This window comes from Onthophagus taurus, chromosome 6 (assembly GCF_036711975.1).
Source record: "Onthophagus taurus isolate NC chromosome 6, IU_Otau_3.0, whole genome shotgun sequence".
In the NCBI taxonomy this organism is placed as follows: domain Eukaryota; kingdom Metazoa; phylum Arthropoda; class Insecta; order Coleoptera; family Scarabaeidae; genus Onthophagus; species Onthophagus taurus.
The window spans coordinates 19176783-19196992 of NC_091971.1; the positions used below are offsets into that span (position 1 = coordinate 19176783).

At 33.0% G+C, this 20210-nt stretch overlaps 1 protein-coding gene across 1 annotated transcript; it reads right to left on the minus strand.

Annotated features, from left to right (window-relative positions):
• Positions 1-18141: 18141 nt before the first annotated feature.
• Positions 18142-20189, minus strand: LOC139430301 (jerky protein homolog-like). The gene has a single exon (XM_071197099.1). It carries the CDS (start codon positions 19949-19951, stop codon positions 18365-18367), a length of 1587 nt encoding a protein of 528 aa, XP_071053200.1. The 5' UTR covers positions 19952-20189; the 3' UTR covers positions 18142-18364.
• Between the last annotated feature and the right edge of the window lie 21 nt (positions 20190-20210).

Here is a 20210-nt window from a genome sequence, read left to right on the forward strand (position 1 = left end):
TCAATGTTAAGGAGTTGATTCGTGCCTCTTTTATACTTGGCAGTTAAAGCAGGAGACGTTTTTAAATATGAATAATTATTATTATGACTTTTTTATGGAAAAATTGGTTGAATATTTAAGAATATAGATAAGAATGCAAAGCAAATTAAGTGAAGTGAGCACTTAACTTATTTGTACTTTTGATAATGAAACATCTGACCAATCTTCATAATTATGAAAACATACAATATAGGGAGTGTTTCACTTAAAACTTCTAGACCAAGTATCTCTGAAATGGATTAAGATATTTTAGTTTTGTAAGAAGTAGTTGATACAGTGTGTACATGACTTCAGTTCTTAAGTGTTATTATTTTTCGAAGAAAAATTTAAAAAATCCATTTACTTACTGGTTGTAAATAAGGTTTAAGTAAAATATTTAGTATACAACCAAATCTTGAAAAACATTGTAGTTTGTTCAATAAAATATCTTGATCAACAACATTTATTTAATTAAATACATGAAATTACATTTCATTTGAATAAAATACGTAGTTCAACCATTTTAAAATGTAACGTGCTGTTTAAGATTTTTTAAAGAGTTTTTTATGTAATCTTATATTTTTATTGAACTAACACTAGACCTAGAACTAAAAACATTCGGGTTTAGAGTACCGAAAGACCTAAAATACTATTTGGTTTAAAGCTAAGCGCCAATTACGTTATACGATTTCAAGTCCGATTCGGCCCTTGGCCATCTTCAGAGACTCTACAAATAACCTATGCGAAGTTAGCCCCCAATTTTTCTAGCTCCCAATTAGATAGGATTTTACATGTATAGTATTTTGATTATAACAAGAGAGCCAGTCAACCGATTTCGATAAACAATGTCTCATTCGAAAGCTTAATCTTTGGCCAATGCGAAAGTGGAAATGCCCGATTCGAAATCCCTTTCGAATACCGCTAAAACGCCAAAATAATGCGAAAGTACACGAAAACAACACAAAAATGACCTTTTTTAAGTGGTGATAACTCATAAACGATGTACCCGATGATCAAGATCTATACGTCATTCGATTCGTCATAGTTTCTTCTATCGAAACCATAAAATGCCCGATTTCAATTCTCCCCCGTTAACCTTGTACAGCTCTCGGAATGATAGCGTGTTCCGTGTGGCTTGTTGTTTATGCACGTGTGAACGCCCGAAAGTCTAGAACCCAATATAAAAAAAATAATTTAAACTAAATCGACTATACGAATTTGACGGATTTTAATGATTTATATTCGATGATTCTTATTAAGAAGGTTATTCATTTGATTGCATCTCCATTATCCAATTTATTTAATAGATGTTTTGTATTAGGTTATTTTCCAGAAGCTTTTAAAAAGGCTGTGGTCGTACCTGTGTTTAAGGGTGGTGATCCTCAATGTATAAGTAATTATAGACCTATTTCTTTAGTAAATAATTTCGCAAAAATTTTTGAAAAATTATTAAAAGTACGTTTGATAAATTTCTTTAATGAAAATAGTATTCTTTCTAAGAATCAATATGGCTTCACTGAGGGTAAATCAACAAGTGATGCCATTGCGGAACTTACAACAAAAGTTAAAAATAGTTTTGAGAAATCAAGGCCTTGCCTAGCTGTTTTTTTGGATCTAGCTAAAGCTTTTGACACGGTTGACCACAGTTTTTTGTTGCGTAAACTCGATATTTATGGGGTGAGAGGTATACCTTTGAAATTAATGTGGGACTATCTGCACGAGAGATCTCAATATGTGAGGATTGGTCAAAGTCTCAGCTGTTCGGTATCGATGAATGTCGGAGTGCCACAGGGAACAGTTTTGGGTCCGCTTTTGTTTTTAATTTATATAAATGACTTGCTTTCATTAACACTCAATGGAGACTTAATCTCTTATGCGAATGATACCGTTCTGTTTGTGGAAGGCCGTTCTTGGGCGGATGTTGAAGATAAAGCTATAGCAGATTTGAGATTAATAAATAACTGGTTAAATAGCAGTAAACTTATTTTAAATGATGCGATTTCAAAACTATTAAGATATTTTATTTTGGAATTATACAATCAATCCTGCAATATGGCATTTTGGCATGGGGCTCTGCAGCTGATTCTTACCTTCAGAAATTAATTACGTCTCAAAAAGGTGTTATAAAATTAATGATGCATAGGCCCCGTACTTTCCCATCTGCGTTGTTGTTTGCTGAGTGTGACTTATTTACTATTAAACAGTTATACACCTTAGCAATTATGAATAACATTTTAAAATCACCGGACCGATTGGCGACTGTCTCACATGATTACTCTACTCGGATTGCATCCCAGAATCGTGCTGTTATACCGCCCGTAAATAAGACTGTAGGTCAAAGACATTACTCTTACCATTCCATTAAAATATATAATAAGTTTAGGGAATACCTAACAGCACAGAACCTTACGTTGGTGAAATCTAGGTGGAAATACTTTTCAAAAAGATGGGTGAAATCACTTAATGATGGCGTGATAGATGGAATTTTTTCAATTGTGGTTTAGTTCTTTCAATGTTGAATTGAGTGTTGTATAATTTGTTATCTTTGTTCACAGTAAGAATAATGTTTATGTTTGAATTTTGATTATTTTTCTTTTATTTCGAAAGCCGCGTGCAAACTGATTTTTTCAGTTTTTGCGGTTACCCCCATGCGCCAGCTTTTTGATTACTGATCATAATAGAAATTAGTTATATGGCGTGTTACGGGAGTTTTTGTTTTTGTTTACCTTATATACATAGTGTTTACTATTAATTTCTCTATAATTTCTTTCTGTAAACTGGATACAAAGACAAATAAATAAATAAAAATAAAAAAAATAAAAATATCTCAATTAAAAGTGTGTGTCTGGCCAAATGCGGTTGTCGAAATGCCCGATTCGAAATATTTAAGGATTTTGATTAAAACATCAAAAACGAATTAATCAAACACATCAATTATCTCCTTAACTAATTGACCAATTTTAGTCGTCAACATCTCGATCAAAAGTATGATCTTCAATGAATGCGAAGGTGGAAATGCCCGATTTCAAAATTTACTAATTACCTACATACGTACGGTTATTTAAATGACTCCACGTATCTACTGACTGGAAGTCTAGCCCCCAATACGAAAAAAATAATTTTGATTAAATTCGCTATAACTAAAGAACGGTTTGACCGATTTTAATGTTATATATCGCAAATGAAAAGCTTGCGTCTGGCTGAATGTAGAAGTTATAAACATTAAATTAACAAGGTGTATACACGCTATAAGATTGTATTACATGAAACTGTAAGTGAATTTTTCTCGAAACATCCTTTTTACATCTGGTTAACACGATTCCTAAAAAACTACTCATTCCATTGACTTGAAATTTGAACTGCACTTTCAAATAGCATCTTTCTATCGTATGATCTACAGAGAAGGTGATACGATATATACATGATTTATTTTTGAGATAAACTTATCGATTTGAAGAACAAAATCGATTATCTTAATTTGACTAGGCGCCATTTTGCCAATAACATTTTTTTTGCTTAGGTCTAGTTCAAACGATAATCACAAGTACATATACAGGGTGTTCCGGTGACTCGGGGCATAAAATTAACCTCATATACTAGAGCAAAAATGATGACGATTCGTGAAAAAAAATTATTATAAAAGTCTTCAAATGGCCAAAATATGGGCCATCAAAGTTCAAAAATTTTAACACATTTTTCTAAATATTTTCAATACCATTTATGGTAGAGCGTTGAAATTTGGTAGAGGGTAAACAAATATCAAGCAAAATCATTGAATCAATTTTGACTTTGATCGGGCTGCGGCAACCATGCTATACAGGCTGTCCCTAAAATTTGTTTGCTCAGAACTTTTTTGTTCGCTCGTAACCCTACATTTATTTTTGTACTCTTTAATAGAAAATTTATTTTAGAAACTTTTATCACTCTTTGAAAATTTTGATAATATTGACGGTTTTCGAGTTATACGCGAAAATGTAATCGTAACAAACAAAAAAAAGAAACATATTCCGCAAGATCTGAGTTGGCGATGACAATTGAAAAACGAACTGAGCTAATAACCATTAATTGTATAAATTTCTAAGTGCAGATTTAGTTAAATCCAGTGTTAATTTATTTTACTTGAATAAAAGAATGTAATCTCCAAAACGATAAATTTAATTTTCACGGTAACAACAAACAAGAACATAACAAAAATTTTAACAAGAACAATAAAATTATAAACAAATAGTAATAAATAAAAAAGAACAAAAAAATACTAAAGCAGATGTTCAAAAACACTGCCTGATATCGCCGTCTTAAATTAAAACGCACTCTGCGGAGAACATTGATCTCAGTTCGAAGTTGATCAAATGAATCAACAATTTGCAACCTCAGTTGATCAACTGAAGTTATTTCAATGCAGTAAACTAGTGGTTTAACGCGTTCCCATAAATAAAAATCTACAGGTGTAAGATCCGGCGATCGGGGGGCCAACTTATTGGTGCACCTACTCCTCGTCCAATCCACCGTCCCGGAAAACGTTCCCTCAGAAATTCTTGGACAGCCTGTGTGCTATGCACAGGAGCACCATCATGCATATACCACATTGCTTGCCTTGTGTTTAAAGGAACGTCATCTAAAAAATCATCTAATTCTTCTAAATGTCGCCTGTATGTATGTCCATCCAGCCTTGATGGTAAGAAAACAGGTCCAATAATTACATCGCCCACAATGCCAGCCCAAACGTTATGAGAAAATCTCCATTGTGATTTCCAAGTTTTCTTAAATCTTGGATTTTCGTCCGCCCAACTATGTAAATTTCTCAAATTGAAGATTGCATCTTTAGAAAAAGTGGATTCATCTGTAAAAAGTACTTTTTCTAAAAACTGATCATTAATTTGGATTTTGTGCTGCATTATTTGGCAATATGCAGACTGCATATTGCATATTGCAGTCGCAGTGAGTAATCAGCCACTCGAACTTTCTGAAGTTTGTAACAATGAAATGGATAAAGCTGTTGCTCGTGAAGAACACGCCAGACAGTTGTTTTTCTTGTCTTCTACATAGTCTAGTATATCTTCTTCTAGTTCGGGTGTTCGGGCTGATCTTACGTTACCGTTGTTAGCAAATTTCGGCTTACACGTCCCATTTTCCCTTAAACGGGTTTCAATCCTTAAAAATGTTTTTCGATTGGGCGCTCTGTGGTTCGAAAATTTCTCCTGATAACAGTTAGCGGCTGCTTGACATTGCCCTAATGTCAAAATCATGTCAGTTTGTTCACTAAATGTGTAACTCTCCATTTTGAACACTTAAAATTAATAATAACTAACAGAACTAACGTTTGTGTTTAAACGACATGAGCAAGTTGACAGCAAGTTGTTTTTTTTAATTGCCATGGCCAACCTTGACTTTTTCGAAGACTCTGTTTTTTAGTGTTACCATTGAAATCGAAGCTTAATATTTTCGCGTATAACTCGGAAACGGTCAATATTATCAAAATTTTCAAAGAGTGATAAAAGTTTCTAAAATAAATTTTCTATTAAAAAGTACAAAAATAAATGTAGGGTTACCAGTGAACAAAAAAGTTCTGAGCCAACAAATTTTAGGGACAGCCTGTATAGCATGGTTGCCGCCGACCGATCAAAGTCAAAATTGGTTCAATGATTTTGCTTGATATTTGGTTACCCTCTACCAAATTTCAACGCTCTACCATAAATGGTATTGAAAATATTTAGAAAAATGTGTTAAAATTTCTGAACTTTGATGGCCCATATTTTGGCCATTTGAAGACTTTTATAATAATTTTTTTTCACGAATCGTCATCATTTTTGCTCTAGTATATGACGTTAATTTTATGCCCCGAGTCACCGGAACACCCTGTATAGAAAAGAACATAATTTGATTTTTGAGTTTCAGATCATTTCAAGGATAGATATTGTGTCAACCAGCAACTTAGACAATCCACGTACCAACTTGGTTGAGGGACAATGTAAAGGTTATTTTCTATAAACAATTCTTTTTAAATAAGTAAATATGAAAGTATATGCAAAAGATTAAATTGTAATACCACATAATTTGGTAGCGAAAAATTCCCGAAGAAATCATTTTATTTGATACAAAAAAAAAAGAGACTCCCCATTAAAAAGTTTGAATTATACTAGTATTATTTGGAGTGGTTTACACTCAATTTCAAATTATTTCATGTTTTGACAATGTTGATTAAAGCTTTATAATTTTTCAAGCACAAAATGCAAAAATTTATTGAATGGTACCGTTTATCAAGCACAAATCCAAGGAGTAGCGTTCAAACAGTTTTTATCTCTAAAAATTACAAAGTTCTAATCGCGAATTTTCCCGATATGTTTTGATCAATTAATAAAATTGAAAACGACTCACCGAATGGATGTTATTTTCCTGGGATTTTACTTCGAAGCTCAGCTGGAAAGAAACGATAAACTAATTTATTGTGACAAAAAAAAATGAATTAATACGATACCTTTTAACATCCATAAAATAGCAATCCCTAATATCACCTAACACTTAGCATAAATATAGCACGCATTTATCACTTAATTCAAATAATAAGTTTTATTTTTCTAAACTACTTTATCACCCTTAAATGCCCGCATATCAACTAAAATGCGTTATTAGCGATCAACTTCCAAACATCCCCTCCTTAATTTATTGTGGGAAGAAGGAATACTGGAGGTGAATAAACAAAAAATGTAAAGACGTCGGGCCGAAGCGGTTTTAAATCGTTTTTTGGTTTTAAAACTCAAACTTTCAATAAAAAAATTACTCGTTTTCTCGAAACATTTCAAATAAAACTTACGTCATTTTACTAAAATAAAACGCACTAATCGAATTTCAATGTCCTGCAAAAGAAAGTCTATCCCCCAATATAAAAAAATTAATTTAAACTAAATCGACTATAATTAGAGAACGGTTTGAGTGATTTTAATGTTTTATATCTCAATCGAAAGTTTGGGGGCTAGACTTCCAGTCGGCAGATTCACGGGATCATTTCAATAGCCGTACGCAGGAATTAGCAAATTTTGAAATCGGGCATTTCCACCTTCGCATTCATTGAAGCTCATACTTTTGATCGAGATGTTGATGACTAAAATTGGTTAATTAGTTAAGGAGATAATTGATGTGTTTGATTAATTCGTTTTTTGTGTTTTCATTAAAATCCCTAAATATTTAGAATCGGGCATTTCGACAACCGCATTCAGCCAGACACAAACTTTTAATTGAGATATAAAACATTAAAATCCGTCAAACCGTTCTCTAATTATCGCCTATTTAGTTTAAATTATTTTTTTTATATTGGGGGCTAGACTTTCGGGCGTTCACACGTGCATAACCAACGAGCCGAACACGGTGTCAATCCGAGGGCTGTACAAGGTTAATGAGAGCGAATTGAAATCGGGCATTTTGTGATTTCGATAGAAGACACTATGACGAATCGAATGACGTATAGATCATGATCATCGCGTACATCGTTTACGAGTTATCACCACTTAAAAAAGGTCATTTTTGTGTTATTTTCGCGTACCTTCGCATTATGTGGGCGTTTTAGCAAAATTCGAAAGAGATTTCGAATCGGGCATTTCCACTTTCGTATTGGTCAAAGATTAAGCTTTCGAATGAGACATTGTTTATCGAAATCGGTTGACTGGTTCTCTTGTTATAATCAAAATACTATACATGTAAAATCCTATCTAATTGGGGGCTAGAAAAAATGGAGGCTAACTTCGCATAGGTGTACAAATAGATTAACATCTCTCATCTTATCCATTTTACAAACGACAGCGGTAGGCAGCGCTAGTTAGCATAAGATATCACTATGTTGCATATTTTTATTGCACTAAGGGTCGGTTCTTCAGTCCCTAGATAAACTCCAGTTAAATAAATCTCGGTATAACTTGAAAAGTCAATTCTCGTCAGTTTAAAGGTCGATATATAGAGAACTGTCCGATAAAAGAAATTGCGGTTAGCTTTATTGTATTCACTGAACATTTGTACGTAACATATCGTCTGTGAAGTTCTAATACCTTGTAACCCTAAAAACTTTTTTTTTCAGTAGACATAAAAGACGTTTTTATATTAAACTGGGAAAGTATTTGTTTGTTTGTTTTGAAACTGTCAGTTACACAAGGGCTTAGATACAAACATATGATTTTGAATTTTTTAGTAAATATTGTATATTAAAATTTGCAGTGGTTTACGAGTGATTAGCGTTAGATTTTGTCAAATTTGTGGGTTAGGATATATTATATTATTTTTACAGAAATAAAACACTATTTAGGAAAAACTACTTTTATTACGAATCAATAAATTCTCTAAAAAATTTTACTCTGAATCATGTTTTAAGCTGTCATAAAAACTATGACAGTCAGTAGGTATTACTGACTTTAACAGCTGCAAATGTTGCCATTTTTGAAATTTTATTATTCGTTTCTCTTTATACATTTGTGGCCATTCTACCATTTGAGAAACAGGTTTTTGTCGTTGTGGGAGTTCTCGCCATTCATCATCAAAATCCAATTTGTAATAAATGTTTCCATTCGGCAAATATTGGAGAGCTCTAATATCGGTGACCACAGGATCATTTGTGACCTTAAAGGGAAAATGACAGGCAGTTATAAAGAATGTTTCATAGTATTACTAATTTTTACCTTTCCAGGTCTAATAGATGCATATCTTTGATATTTCTTAATTGAGTAATCTTTAAAATTAAAATATTGCATACATTTAACTTCATATGGAAAGGGCTTCATTCTTGCTTCCTTTGTTATTCGTAGATAATCACTAGGTAAATGAATGTCTCGTCCTTTTAATTTCCTTTCGATGCAGCTGTGAACTGACTCGCATTCCATTTGTGTGTGTCCAACTTCGAGAAATTTTTGAATAATTTCTATGTTATTATTTACAGAATAGTTTAATAATGCATTTGCTATAATATTATTTCTATTTTGGTAAGTACATCCATCACTGTAAATTATAATTGGTCCAGATTCATTCTGACAGTCTGTTGTTAGGTATTCCATAATGCAAGAAGCAAAAGTCGATGCAGTCATATCTGCTTCAGTTTCACTAAACCAAAAACACTTTGCCTCATGCGTTACTACATTATAAACTGTAAAATTGTGGCAACACAGTTTTAACTTAAAAAATATTGTGCTGGCTTGGACATACGGACACACTTTTACAGCTTGTAAATCCATTGTTAAAACCCGACCTTTTTTGTTCATTTTTGCTTCTTCCTTATCTCTCTTTTTTTCTTCACGAGCCCTTTCTTTTTTACGTCTGTGCGTATTTCATTCTTTGTCTGATAATTGACCAACTTCATGTTTTGTGCACAAATCACATTTATCCTTTTTAATGGGGTGAATTGACAAGTTCATAGAATAAAACATTTTGCTAAAAATTGTTCTCGACAGGGTTACTTTGTTTTCTTCTTTGCACTTAATTTCGTATAACTTAAATAATTGATTTAGGCTCCGGATTACCGTTTCTAAATACAATTTACTTGAATTTGAACGTCCATAATGTGGAGGCAACTTTGGTAAACAATCAAAAAATTCTTTTAGTAACCTCTTATCTTCCACCTTGTCCTGTCGAGTGGTTCGTTTGTTTGATTTGTAGGTCAAATCGAAGCTAGAAGTCATATCGTAACATCTCAGCAAGTGTTTGAAGAAACATTTGTTTACAAACTTGCACTTTGTTCATATTTATTGTGAGAAAATATTTTAAGGAATATTTTCGCCTACTCTCAAAGTTTTTAGTATACGTTCTTTTTGTGACAGTTTTTTCTATGTGATTGATTACAAACACTTTTCGTTGATCCCAATTCATTTCACTCCAGAATTTAGTAAATATGGCATTGCGCTGAACGTCATTAATTTCTGAACAATTCCTGGATTTTACTCTAAGGCACTCTTTTGATTTGCAAGAAGAACCCATTTTTCTTGCTTCTTTTGGGACATTCTGTTTTACTTTACCTTCTTTAGTTCTGCTGTACCCCATGTACGCTTTTCCTTCCATTCGGCTCCTTTTTGCAGAATTTTTTGCCCATTTATCAGGTTGAGCAGTAATACTTCTTTTCCTTCCTTCCGTTATATTGCCATGATTCATATCATTTTCTGTTAATGTCTCATCCTGTTTTGTTTTTTCATCTTTTTCAGCATTATTTCCTTGCTCTTCGTCGCTATCTGATGTACCATTTTCCTTTTTAGGTTCGTAGTCATCGTCATTAAAATCATTGTTAACACATTCTTCGTCTTTTCGTGCATCTAGCTCCAACATTTGAATATCTCTTAAATCCTCAATTATAATATTTTCAACAGGTTGCAGATGGCTTATATCCTTCAGCTCCTCTAGCTTCAAATTCGTAATTACATTCAAATTAATTAAAACGCAAACAATGTTAGTATAGTAATGCAAAATAAATAAGTGCAAATATTTTTTGTTAAATATAATAGACTTCGTTATTATACATAATAATTCAATATACTTACCGTAACTATTTCCATCACTCAGTAAATTTATAGATATCAAGTACTAGTTTAAACACACTTTTGACACAGAAATCCACACCAATATCAATTATTTTAATAAAACAATAACATTAGTTATAGCGGACACAGCTTACTACAACATTAGTTTATTTTAACAATGCCTACTTTTTAATTATTTTTAAACCAAATTACCAAAATTGTTTCTGTAAACAATATTTATTCATTTTTTATTGATTCAATTAAAAAAAAAACATAAAAAACAATGTATTTTTAAAAAAATACTATTTACAGTATTACAAATCGATTATTTTTTAAATAAATACCTTGTATACCACAGTTTGACTTATACCAAATGTTGCTTAAGAGGTATTCAAATTTTCATTGTGGTGTACGAGGTATTATTTTCTTGTTGAGGTGCATTTGGGATACGTGATGAAAGAAATCCCTTTTATCTAAGTAAATGCGTATTTGTGGATTACTAGGTGTTACTAGTACTATGTATAATTCTGTAGATTTCATAAAAATATAATAACACAATTTTAGATTTTTTGTGGGTTACAAGGCATTAGAATTTCACAGACGATATGTGAATTTGAAAATTTTTGATTCCGCGGTTTTCCTAAAATCGCGAGTTAAATGAAAGAAGTAGCCTATTTTTGACGGTGCCGGCAACTTTGTCCAGTTTGCGATTTTTTTTCCCAAAAACTATCCGACGAAAAAAATTCAAATATCAACAGGTGGTATCCTGATGTGTTCTTAATGGTGTGCATATTTAATTTTTTCGATATTCCATAATATAGTTTCGCTGAAAATCGCGGTTTAGTAAGATGCGGTATAGTCGAAAACGGCTGGTTGGATTTTAATACGGTTTTAACCAAAATTAATTTAGCAAATAATTGTGTTTGTCGAATCCTGTTGTGGGTTTTTCAAAGTTTTGTCTCTTTAATTTATTTAGAACAATTTACGCGAGCTATAAATTAAAAAGAAACAGAAATAATTCGTTCAGTTGGAAAAGATGGTGTTGGTGTGTGTTCCAGACTGGTTTCGACGTGGCGTACTGAAGTCTAGTCTGAAGGGATTCCGGTAGTTCCGTTTCAGAATGTAACAGACGCTCAAGACGCATTCCGCGCCCTGGAATATTTTTGGACAGAATTTATTTCTGGAATTTTGCAATTTTCGCCGATTAAGTTTTAAAAATTCGTATAAAATTCAGTTCTTGGAATATGAGTATGAAAATTTCCCAGAGTGTTAATAAAAGTGTCTTCTTTCCAATGAACCAACCCGTTTTGAAAAACAGCTTTTAGTTTTTGAGAAAACAATACTTGAAGTTTTGATAAAATATTCTATGTTGCAATTTTTATCGATAACTTCAAAATTCGCTATAAAATTCATTTCGTGAAGGATCCTTATGGAAATATTACCAATTATTAATTAAAATATCCCCTTTTTAATGCAACAAGCTGTTTTCAAAAATCGCTTTTAGTTTTTGAGAAATAAATTTTTGAAATGATCGACAATTTTTTCGAATTTTGCAATTTTCGCCGATTAAAATTTAAAAATTCGTATAAAATGCATTTCTTGAAATATGAGTATGAAAATTTCCCAAAGTGTTAATAAGACTGTCCTCTTTCCAATGAACCAATACGTTTTGAAAAACAACCTTTAGTTTTTGGGAAGACAATATTTGAAGTTTTGATAAAATTTTCGATGTTTGTAATTTTCATCGATAATTCTCAAAATTCTGATAGGAATTTTTTCTTTTGCAGCTTCAGAAATTGCAACGAATTCCGCCTCAGCAGATGATGTAGCTACCGTTCTTTGTTCTCTGGATTTCCAAGATACTTCCGCCCAACGAGAAACCATAACCTGAATGGGATTTCCTATCTAGCACATCATTAACCCCATCAGCACCTACAAAGCCTTTTAACTTATCTCTTTTCTTTGTAAATATTAATCCAACATTTTGAGTTCCCTTTAAATAACGTAGAACTCTGTTTGCTGCCGTCCAATGCTCATTATTGTGGTAATCATTAAATTGTGCCAAAACACTAACAGAATGAGCTTTATCAGGTCTTGTAGTTATTGCTAAAAATAATAAAGCACCAATTAATTCTTTATATAGTTTGGAAGAAGTTCCATTTGATTTCTGCAGTTTGGTACCATTAATCATCGGTGAAGATACTACATTTACATCTGACATTTTATATTTTTCCAGTAAACTTTTAATATATTGCCTTTGGATTAAAATAATTTTATCTTCTCTCTTAATAAATTCAATTCCTAAACAATACGAAGCTTTTCCCATATCCTTAATTTCAAAATTTGTGCTAAGATAATCCAAAAGTTGTTTAATCCTTTCTTGATTTTTACAGCATATTAGAATATCATCAACATAAACGAATATTAAAAGCATTCTTTCTTCTTCTTTGTCATAATTAGATTGTTACAATCCAAATACCAATAGTTTTTCCTTAAGTTTTAAAAATCATTGTCTACCTGACTGTTTTAACCCGTATAACGATTTCTTCAAAGAGCGTACCTTATTCCCATCTTTTAATTTCCTTTTCATTTTTATAGCTTCTTGCTTTATTTTCGTATCTAAACTATTTTCGCAAAGATAATTTAAACCCTTGTCAAAATAGTCTGGTAAACTCATAAATATCTCTTCATATAAAGTTCTGTTTAAATATGCTGTGGTAACATCGATTTGATGAATTTCCATATTACGTATAGCAGCTAATGATACCAGAACTCATATAGATTCATTCCATTTTTACAACTGGGGAATAAGTCTCTAATAAATCTATCCCTGGTTGCTGAGAAAAACCTCTTGCCACAATTCTTGCTTTCTTTTTCTCAATAGTTCCATCCTTACCTCGTTTTACGGTTAATATAAAACGACTACTAACCATTTTACGATTATTTGGTTTATCCAAATATATCAATTTCTGAAGCCATTGCTTCATGCCATTGCATATCACCTTCTCCTTCTATAGCATCTTTAATCATTATTTCTGCAGAAAAGCAAGATTCTAAATATGTTAGATTAGATTCATCCTCATTATTAATTACCGTAGATTTTCCATGATAAGATTTCCTTGGTCTTCCCGGTAATCCATTTCTTAAAATTTTGGGGCGACCACGACTTTTCTTATCTTGGTTTTCCAATTGTTCTAAATTCCTTTCTTCTTCTATATCTTTTTCGAGTTCAGTAAATTCTTCAGATTCTTTTCTTTCATCATTATCTATGTTTCGATGAACATTATTATTCTTGGAATTAACAATCCATATGTCATCAAATTCATTTTCATATCTTTTTTATTAAAATCTACTTCATTTTGTCTACCATCATTTAAATGTTTTGTAAATTTTGCATTTCTTACTATTGTTATTTTCTTTTGCTTTTCTAACCATATTTTATATCCTTTAATTCCTTCACAATATTCAATAAATATACATTTTTCACCTTTCTCTCGAAATTTGGATATTTGTGGATCAGTTCTTAGAGAGTATCCAAATTCTCGAAAATAATTAAATGAAAGTATTTTCTTATAAAATAATTCAAATGGTCTAATATTTTAGTGGGTCATCTGTTTCGAATATAATTTGCAGTATTTATAGCTTCTGCCCAAAAATATGTTGGTAGATTTGCTTGTAATAACAAACACCTCGACTATATCAAAAAATGTATTGGCGTGCTTTCTCATGTCATTCTCATCTTCCAGTTTCTTCAATATCAATTGCTTTAGTAACGTTGCCTTCCTTGCTGGCCCTTTTAACCGATAAATCTTCTTTAATTTTATCCAAACATCTTTCGCAGTTTTACAATGTATGATTTGTTTTAATTCAGAAGGCGTTTTTAAAAATTCGCATAAAATCCATTTCTTGGAACATGAGTATGAAAACTTCTCAAAGTATTAATAAGAGTGTCCTCTGTCCAATTAACCAACCCGTTTTGAAAAATAACTATTAGTTTTTGAGAAAACAATGTTTGAAGTTTTGATAAAATTTTCGATCCTGCAATTTTCATCGATAACTTTCAAAATTCGTTATAAAATTAATTTCTTGAAGGATTCTTGTGGAAATATCGCCATTTATTAATCAAAGTATCCTCTTTTTAATGCAAAAAGCCATTTTGAAAAATCGCTTTTAGTTCTTGAGAAATAAATTTTTGAAATGATCGACAATTTTTTCAAATTTTGCAATTTTCACCGATTAAGTTTTAAAAATTCGTATAAAATCCAGTTCTTGGAATATGAGTATAAAAATTTCCCAAAGTGTTAATAAGACTGTTCTCTTTCCAATAGGGGCTTTCACACGTACACACTTTCACGCAGTCTTGGAATGGCCCGTTCCAGTCGCGCAGGTTTGAACTTGCTTATGAACACATTTTGCGCGCGCATGCTAGGAACGCGTGATACAGCAGTCGTGTTTGGGACGCTTTTATCGCGGAGTTTTGTCTCTTTTGAAAAATACTTTCACGCGGTCTAAAGTGTGGGTTTGTTTTGCAAGTACTTGACATAAAAATAACTTATTATGACTAATACGCGATATTGGTCAAAAGATTTCATGATCAACTTCATAGAGGAATATAAATCTAATCCGTGCTTATGGAAAATAAGATCTAAAGAGTACATAAACAAAAATTTAAAAAACGATGCATACGAAAAGTTGGTGAAACTTTGCCAAAGCATATATCCAGAGGCAAATCGCGATTTTGTGGTTAAAAAGATTCAGAGCTTGCGAGGAACTTTCCGAAAGGAACTCAAGAAAGTAGAGTCGTCAAAGAGAAGTGGATCATCAACTGATGATGTTTATGTACCATCTTTGTGGTATTTCGACTTGCTATTATTCACGAAGGATCAGGAACTACCCACTGCTAGTATAAGTAACATTCCTAACACCGAGGATAATCAGATTCTTGAGGAGGATGATTTGGAGCAGGATCAGGAAGCATCGGTCGGATTTTCTGAAGAACTTGTCAGCACTCAAGGAAAATATTGAAAACACCGAGGTAAGTTTATCTCACATGTTATTTTATTACACAGGTAATAGGCATTCGTACAACTGGAGACCCTTTCAAGTAATGATAGATAAAGGTACTTATTTAATTAACAAAAAGTTTATGCTTTTCCTTTTCGAAGCATTTCATCTTGAAAGTCTATTTTTCCATCTCCATTGAAATAATGCATATAAGCTTCACGAACCATTTTTGCTGATGAACTAGCATTTCTCTTTGTGATACATGGCTGTAGATTGACCATATCTACACTATTATTTCTCCAGTCCCCAATTTGAATACATCCATCGGCATTATACTGATCGAAAGTTGAACTGGATGCATATGGTGTTTTTAGTTTTAACAAAAAAATGTGTAATGCACAAATAGCTAATACTACATATTTTATTTTTGTGGGAGCTGTGTGGAGAATTCTGAATTTAGCTGCTATTTGACCAAAAGCATTGTCTGTTACGTTCCTTGCCCTGGACAATCTATAATTAAAGATTCGTTTTGCATAATCAACTTCCTTTTGTGGAAATGGTTTTAAAAAATGTTCATGTAAATTGTAGACTAAACGCTTCGTCCCCAAGGAACACATAGTTTAAATTATTAACAGTTTCGAAGTTATCTGGTAAATTGAGTTCTGACTTCATTAATTTATCGTAAAAGTCCGTGTACTCGATAACATCACCATCTAATAGTCTTCCATTTTTTCCCACATCCACAAAAATAAATTCGTAATTGGAATTCACTAGCGCCATCAAAACTATTGAATAAAAGTTTTTATAATTGTAGTATTGCGCTCCTGAATGAGGAGGAGGCACTATTCTGATGTGTTTACCATCCAAAGCTCCTCCACAGTTTATGAAATGCCATCTGTCTTGAAATCCCTTAGAAATATTAAGCCATTCTTCTTTAGAAGTTGGAAACTGCAAAGAAAAAAATCAATTAATGATTTTGTTCCAGGCTAAGAAGACCACGTCGAGTGTCGTGACACCAGTTTCAAAAAAAAGGATCATTTCCAAAGAGACAAAAAAAGGCCAAATACTTCCACAGAAACCAGAGAATTCATTGAATTGTGTAAAACCGTATTGGAGCCTCAGAAAAGCGTTACGGATCTCACTGAATTTGATGCGGCAGGTGTGAGTGTAGCGAAAAAGCTGCAAAGGATGCCTCCAAGCCAAGCCATATACGCTGAAAGCCTTATCAATCAAGTACTGGCAAGAGGACTTTTCAACAATTTATCTAGTGAAACCAAATTGTGTGATGGATCCAGCAGAAGACCCCTCAACTCTTACACCAGTAGTGGTTCACGATCATCTACTGTATTATCGCCATTATCCTATCATTCTATTAATATTTCTGAGTCATCAGTAGGGCAGGCACAGTACTCAGCAAGTGCTGCATCCAATGATTCGCAGAATCAGATGAATCAATTACCCCAATCAAGTCACGATTCAAATGATACTGCTTTATCGTTTTACGAGAATTCGTTTAGTTTTTTGGATAAGAACGATTAATCGACATTTAAACTGAAAAAGAGTAATTATTATCATAAAGGGTAGTTTTTGATACGTTTGGTTGCCGAAACAGTTACCGGAAATAAAGTTTTGTTTTGAAGTATTTGCCTACTTTTTAAATCCTTTTCTTTAAATTTTCTACTGCTAAATGATTAATGAAAGTTATAAAAATGCTGATCCACTGACATTGGATGGAATTTGTACAATTAAGTATTATTTGTATTATTTGTAGGTTACTTTCTTTCATGTATTCTCCTTTCAAAGACTCAAACATGGCCTTACAAGTTTCCGGGATCAAATCACAAAGAGTTGATGTACCAATGCCTGTGGTGAAACTCAAATCTTGAAGTGATCGACCCGTTGCCGTTAATCTTTCCTCCTGACTAATACTCTGTCTCATTACAATATCTTGCTTCACAATTTTGGGACCAACAAGTTCTAATAATTTATCAAATGTGCTCGAATCCATTCTTAAGTAATTCTTATAGTCGTCTGGGTAATTTTCTCTCAATTGACGTAGAAGTGGCATATGTCCGTATACCTCACGATCTTGTTTCCATTGTTTGACCCATTCCGTTCTGTTTCGCTGTTTAGACTTTTCCAATATTTTTTTATAAGTATATATGGCAGCAACTGCAATAATCTGATTATTCCTTCGACTTTTAGGCATATTTAACCATCTAAAAAGTAAAAATTATTCAAAAATTTATCAACTCTAGACAAAAATTTCAAACTTACCTGAAATTCCAAACGCCACACTAATCGCGAATGATACCGGAAATTTTTACGTTCACACACACGAGATCGGCGCTTACAGTTTTCAACCGTAATGAAGAATGCGAGATAAAATTGTGTCTGTTTCTACTGCAACAGTCTTGGCAAGATTGCGTGAAAAAGTGTACGTATGAAAGCCCCTAATGAACTAACACGTTGTGAAAAATAACTTTTAGTTTTTGAGAAAACAATATTTGAAGCTTTGATAAAATTTTCGATGTTGCAATTTTCATCGATAATTTTCAAAATTCGCTACAAAATTAATTTCTTGAAGGATCTTTGTGGAAATATAATATAATAAAATATCCTCTTTTTAATGCAACAAGCCGTTTTGAAAAACCACTTTCAGTTCTTGAGAAATTAATTTTTTAAATAATCGACAATTTTTTCGAATTTCGCAATTTCCACCGATTACTTTACAACCTTTCTTCTACATGTAAATCACTAAAGACTAAAGTAAAGACTAGTAATAAACAAAAAATAATATGTACATATGTATTGTATCACTGTACTGTAAACAAAACTGTACTGTAGACAAAAACTGTCAGTTACATCTTTTTAAAAAAATCGGTCACTAGCTTTTGCTTCTTGCTTTGGAAACACCTTTTCTTTATTCTGGATTGTACGTTCCTTAGCATAAGTTTTTCTGCCAGATGTGCGTCGTCTTGCTCCTCTAAATATTGAAGCAATCCGTCTATATGCTGCAAAGCAGTTTCATGTGTCATCTGCGCAAGCACCTCGCCTTCTTCACTTTCAATTTCTTCGTTCACTCCCATTGCTTTGTTTGTTATTTCTACGTCAGATAGTCGTTCAAACCCTGGCTCATTTTTGTCACATTCCAGCCACTCTTCTATATTTTCTTGATTTACATTCTCACCTCCCGGAACGGATGTCACTAAGTCAATAAGTGCAGCGATAGGCATATCTTCATTATGTTGTTCACCAATGTTTTGGTTGACATTTACTTCAATATTTGGAAAGAGTTTTCTCCACGATTTGACGAGGGTTGACGGTTTAATACAATCCCATGCAAACGCAATATCGCAAATGCTATCCAAAATTGTATACATCTTCCAAAGCTGCTTAAAATCGTAACCTTCTTCAATTTTTGTTTTTTCCAACTTTGTTCTGTATATCCTCTTCACAGTTGCAATGACCCCCTGGTCCATAGGCTGTATGAGCGCAGTAACATTTGGGGGCAAAAACTTTGCAAAAATTTGTTCATCAGAAGATTTAAGCACACTTGCGGCAGGGTGTCTTGGTAAATTCTTTGAATCAAGGTGTTTACGTACTTGAGGCACAAAAATCTTTTCAAACCATTCTTGAAAAATCTGCTGGTTCATCCAACCTTTTTTTTGATTGAAATAATCGACTGGTAAATTGTCTGCTCTTGTCCCCTTAAAAGACCTTGGTTTCTTAGATTCTAAGAAAATCGGTAAATTACAACCGATTACAAGAAGTTTCAGTTTGTGGGTACCAGCAGCATTGCTGCACGGCAAGATTGTGATTCTTTCCTTGCTACTTTTGTGTCCTGCCGCTTTATGTTCACTTTCAAATGCTAAAGTGCGAGTGGGAAGACACTTCCAAAAAAGCCCTGATTCATCAGCATTATAAATTTGTTCTGGTGACAAATCTTCCGACATTATAAACTTTTCAAAATCACGTTGAAAATCGTCAGCTGCTTGTTGATCACCGCTCAGCTTTTCCCCGTGAAGACCTATCTCCCTAATTCCATAACGTTTCTTAAAACGATGTAACCAACCGGACGACGATGCATCAAAATTTCCTTCCAGTCCTAACAAATCAAAGAAGACTTTTGCTTTAGCTGCAATGTTAGGACCGGATACAGGAGTGCCTTCACTTCGCTCTTGAGCTAGCCACTCCGCTAATGCCGAGTCAAGTTCACTGTACGTGGATTTCTTCATTGTTTTTCGTTTTTTCATTCCAGAAACACTGTTTGAAACTGTTGCAAAAGCCAATAACTTTTCTTTTTGCTTTAAAACATCTCGCACTGTTGTTTCCCCAATCCCGTATTGTAAACACATCTGCTTTCTTGATGCGCCATTTTCTATTTTAGAAATCATTTCTATTTTTTGTGGAATCGTTAACACAACCTTCTTTCGTTTTTCAGCCATTATTTATTTCAGGAACAAACTAATAATCTGCTAATAACCACCGACAAAGAAACACGACTGTAGACGGTGTGACAAGTCGAAACACGCTTTAAAATGAGTCAAAACACACGTTCGTCTGATCAATATCGAGCGCAATTCGCATAAACACACGAGCACACACGAACACATTTCGATATATAATGAAAATCAAATTAAATTTAAAAGAAAAGAATATTTCACGGCACTCGCGGATAATCCGCACTGCGGATAATTGGGGCTC